At 44.2% G+C, this 4,536-nt stretch overlaps 1 protein-coding gene across 1 annotated transcript; it reads right to left on the bottom strand. All coding sequences in view use genetic code 12, as the record gives it.

Moving 5' to 3' along the window:
- Window positions 1–4,047: 4,047 nt before the first annotated feature.
- Window positions 4,048–4,536, bottom strand: KGF56_001938 (uncharacterized protein; the record flags this gene model as incomplete). The annotated part of the gene is made up of 1 exon (XM_049323113.1): window positions 4,048–4,536. A coding segment is annotated over one exon (489 nt), but the record flags the coding sequence as incomplete, so codon positions are not given.

The raw sequence follows: 4,536 nt of genomic DNA, 5'->3' as shown, positions 1-4,536 counted from the left end.
ACATAGCACCTGAACAACGACCGAAGGTCGTTGTGAATAAACACAGATCCACCTCTTCTGAGCAACCACGAAGTGGTTGTGAATAGATACAGACCCAGAGCTCCTGAACAACGACCAAAGGTCGTTGTGAATAGATACATAACTACACCTCTTCTGAGCAACCACGAAGTGGTTGTGAATAGATACAGACCCAGAGCTCCTGAACAACGACCAAAGGTCGTTGTGAATAGATACATAACTACACCTCTTCTGAGCAACGACCTTTGGTCGTTGTGAATAGATACATAACTCTATAGCTGAACAACTTCATGGTTAAGTAGATACATAGCCACCTCTTCTGAACCACTTCATGGTTAAGTAGATACATAGCCACCTCTTCTGAACCACTTTGTGGTTGTGAATACACACCCTTACCTAGCTTTTACTGGTACAGACATCACTATCGACACTATCGAGCACGACACTATCGAGCACGACACTATCGAGCACGACACTATCGAGCGGAGCGAGATAGTGGAGAGAGAAGAGAGAGAAGAGACTAGACGAGTGAAACGACACTATCGAGCAGAGCGAGATAGTGGAGAGAGAGTAGAGAGAAGAGACTAGACGAGTGAAACGACACTATCGAGCACGACACTATCGAGCAGAGCGAGATAGTGGAGAGAGGAGAGAGTAGAGAGAATAACATAGAGAGACTATCGAGCAAACCGAGATAGTCTATACTCTATACTCTCAACACTATCGAGCAAACCGAGATAGTCTATACTCTATACTCTCAACACTATCGAGCAAACCGAGATAGTCTATACTCTATACTCTCAACACTATCGAGCAAAGCGAGATAGTCTATAGTCTATACTCTCAACACTATCGAGCAAAGCGAGATAGTCTATACTCTATACTCTCTAGTCTATACTCTCTAGTCTCTAGTCGCTAGTCTCTTCTCTACTCTCTACTCTCTACTCTCTTCTCTACTCTCTACTCTCTCGTCTCTTCTCTACTCTCTATCGACTAGACTCGTTCCACTCGTCTAGTCTCTCTACTCTCTCCATTAGACTCGTTTCACTCGTCTAGTCTTTGGTCTACTCTCTCACCACTATCTCGCTCTGCTCGATAGTGTTTCTCTACTCTCTCGACTAGACTCGTTTCACTCGTCTAGTCTCTACTCTCTACTCTCTCACCACTATCTCGCTCTGCTCGATAGTGGTGGTGTAGGGGTGGTGGTAGCGTTTTCTTTATTCCACACGTGACATGGTAGCGCTCCTTTTTCAGAATTTTGCAGCGTCAACACAAGGAACCCCCAAGACCCACCTACGACACTATCGAGCACAGAGACTAGACGAGTGAAACGAGTCTAGTCGCGAGAGTGTAGAGAGACTAGAAACTAGAGAATAGAGAGTCTAGTCGATAGTAAAGTAGTGAGAAGGTTAGAGAAGAGACTAGACTCGTTTCACTCGTCTAGTCGAGAGAGTGTAGAGAAGAGATTAGAGAGAGAGTAGTGAGTGTAGAGACTAGTCGATAGTAAAGTAGTGAGAAGGATAGAGAATAGACGAGAAACACTATCTCGCTCTGCTCGATAGTGTAGTGAGAAGAGACTAGACGAGTGAAACGAGTCTAGTCGAGAGAGAAGAGTAGTGATGATGGATAGTGTAGAGTAGATGGTCTATATCTCCTTCTTCTCTACTCTCAACATTACCGAGCACAGCGAGAAGACTACCTCGCTCTGCTCGGCAGTCTATANCGCTCTGCTCGGTAGTCTCTTTCTACTCTAGTCTCTTTCTATATCCCTTTTTCTTCTCTACTCTGTATGTCTCTTTCTACTCTAGTATCTCTCTACTCTAGACTATCTTGCCCTGCTCGATAGTCTCTCTGTCTAGTCTCTCTCTGTCTAGTCTCTCTCTACTCGACTATCTCGCTCCATTCTACTCTCTACTCGACTATCTCGCTGCACTCGTCTAGTCTCTCTCTTTCTTCTTTACTCTCGTTCTTCTAGACTATCGACACTATCGAGCGAAGCGAGATAGTGGAGCAGTAAGGAGTAGCTACTACTTGCTTGATATTACTTGATACAACACTATCTCGCTCTGCTCGATAGTATTACTGCTTGATACTACTAGCTTTTACAACACTATCGAGCACAGCGAGATAGTGTTGCGATAGTGTTGCGATAGTATTCATCACGTTTACTCCTCTCTCCTCTACTCTACCCTACTCTCTGCTCCTCTCACTACTCTTCTCTCTCACTACTCTTCTCTCTCACTACTCTTCTCTCTCACTACTCTTCTCTCTCACTACTCTTCTCTCTCACTACTCTTCTCTCTCACTACTCTTCTCTCTCACTACTCTTCTCTCTCGACTGGATGAGTGAAAGTAGTCTACTCTCTCACCACTACCGAGCACAGCGAGGTAGTGTTGTAACTACTCTCTCTCTGTTCCACCCTCTCTCTGTTCCACCCTCTCTCTACTCTCTCTCTACTCTCTCTCTACTCTCTCTCTACTCTCTCTCTACTCTCTCTCTACTCACTCTTTCGACTATCTCGCTCTGCTCGATAGTCTCTGTTCCTCTCTACTCACTCCCCCTCTGCTCACTCTTTCAACTAGAGAGCAAACCGAGATAGTCTCTACTCTACTCTGATCTCTACTCTCTACTCTACTCTGATCTCTACTCTACTCTCTCTTTGTTCCTTCGACTATCTCGCTCTGCTCGATAGTCTCTACTCTCTACTATACTCTCTCTTTGTTCCTACGACTATCTCGCTCTGCTCGATAGTCTCTACTCTCTACTATACTCTCTCTTTGTTCCTACGACTATCTCGCTCTGCTCGATAGTCTACTCTCTCTCCGCTCGTCTACTCTCTCTCTTCTCTCCACTATCTCGCTCCGCTCGATAGTGTCGAGTCTACTCTCTCTTCCCTCTCCACTATCTCGCTCCGCTCGATAGTGTCGCTGCTCGATAGTCTCTCTCTCTTTCTTCTTTTTACTTTATATCTCTGTCTTTTCTACTCTCTTTTTCTCCTCTACTCTCTTTTTCTCCTCTACTCTCTTTTTCTCCTCTATGTATACCTCTTTCTTCTCTTTAGACTCTTTCTTCTCTAGTCTGTATCTACTTTCTTTCTTCACTCTTTCTTCAGTAGTCTCCTCTCTACCCTCTTTCTTCTCCTTACTATATATCTACTCTCTAGTCTCATCTTCTATCTACTCTCTCTCTACTCTACTCTCTCTACTCTACTCTCTCTGCTCGATAGTCTCTCTCTTCTCTCTACTCTTTTGTTTCTAGTTTCTTCTCTCTACTCTCTGCTCGTCTAGTCCCCAACTGGAACTAACCAAGTTCCTCTTTGTTTTACTGTCAGCTCCTTTCTTGCATGTCTCTCCATCGAGGAACGCGATAGTAGAAAGACTACTTTCTACTAGAGCTCTTTTACAAGTACTTTCTCCTATTATCATCTACTAGAGCACCTCTACTATCGAGGAACGAGATAAGAGAAAAGAGCACTAGAACACCTCTACTATCGAGGAACGAGATAGTAGAAAAGAGCACTAGAACACCTCTACTATCGAGGAACGAAATAATAGAGAAGAGCACTAGAGCACTTTCCACTAGAGCACTTTCACTAGAGCACTTTCACTAGAGCACTTTCCTATCTCGTTCCTCGATAGTAGTTACTTGAGCACTTTTATAGAGTACTACTATTTCCTGGTTCCTCGATAGTACAGACAGCTAAGTAGAATCTACTCATCGTTGGCAAAGACTCATACAATAGCTTATAGGAGTAGCTATATTTCAAGACGAGTTGAAATGTGAATCAAATTTACAGAGGTTCATCACTTGCATAGAGTACAGAGCAGAAAGAGGTACTCTATAGTAGATAGAGTGTAGAGTAGATAGAGTGTAGAGTAGATAGAGTGTAGAGTAGATGGAGTAGATAGAGTAGATGGAGTAGATAGAGTAGATAGAGTAGATAGAGTAGATAGAGTAGATATATACTATGTCGCCCCGCTCGATTGTGTTACTCTACTTCGTCAACATATTTATATATCTTAAATAACTTACAAAAGCATGGGTAATATAATAACAGTAAGCAAAGCTTTTAGATTCGCTATTTTGGAAACTCCACTATTTTCAGATGCGGCAGCATCATTAATGGGAATATCATTAGCTGCTGCGGCAGAAGCTGCTGCAGCTGCTTCTTCTTCTTTATCGTTTTCTTGATCGTTGATTGTAGCTGGACCTTTTGCTCCTGCTCCTGCTCCTGCTTCTCCTGCTTCTCTCTCTGCTTCTCCTGCTCCCGTTTCTCTCTCTTCCTCTCCTGCTGCTGCTCCTCCTCCTGCTCTCTCTGCTTCTCCTGCTTCTTCCCCTGCTTCTCCTCCTGCTCCTCTCTCTTCCCCTCCTGCTCCTGTTTCTCCCCCTGCTTTTCCTTCTCCTCCTTTTTCTCCTGCTCCTTCTCCTCCTACTACTCCTCCTACTACTCCTCCCCCTGCTTCTCCTCCTTTTCCTCCCCCATCTGTAACAACAACATACGTGGCAAGCGTGATTGT

This window comes from Candida oxycetoniae (assembly GCF_023343755.2).
Source record: "Candida oxycetoniae strain CBS 10844 chromosome Unknown scaffold98, whole genome shotgun sequence".
Lineage (NCBI taxonomy): Eukaryota > Fungi > Ascomycota > Pichiomycetes > Serinales > Debaryomycetaceae > Lodderomyces > Lodderomyces oxycetoniae.
The sequence above is the reverse complement of the archived record's forward strand: the minus strand, read 5'-3'. Positions and strand labels throughout refer to the sequence as shown.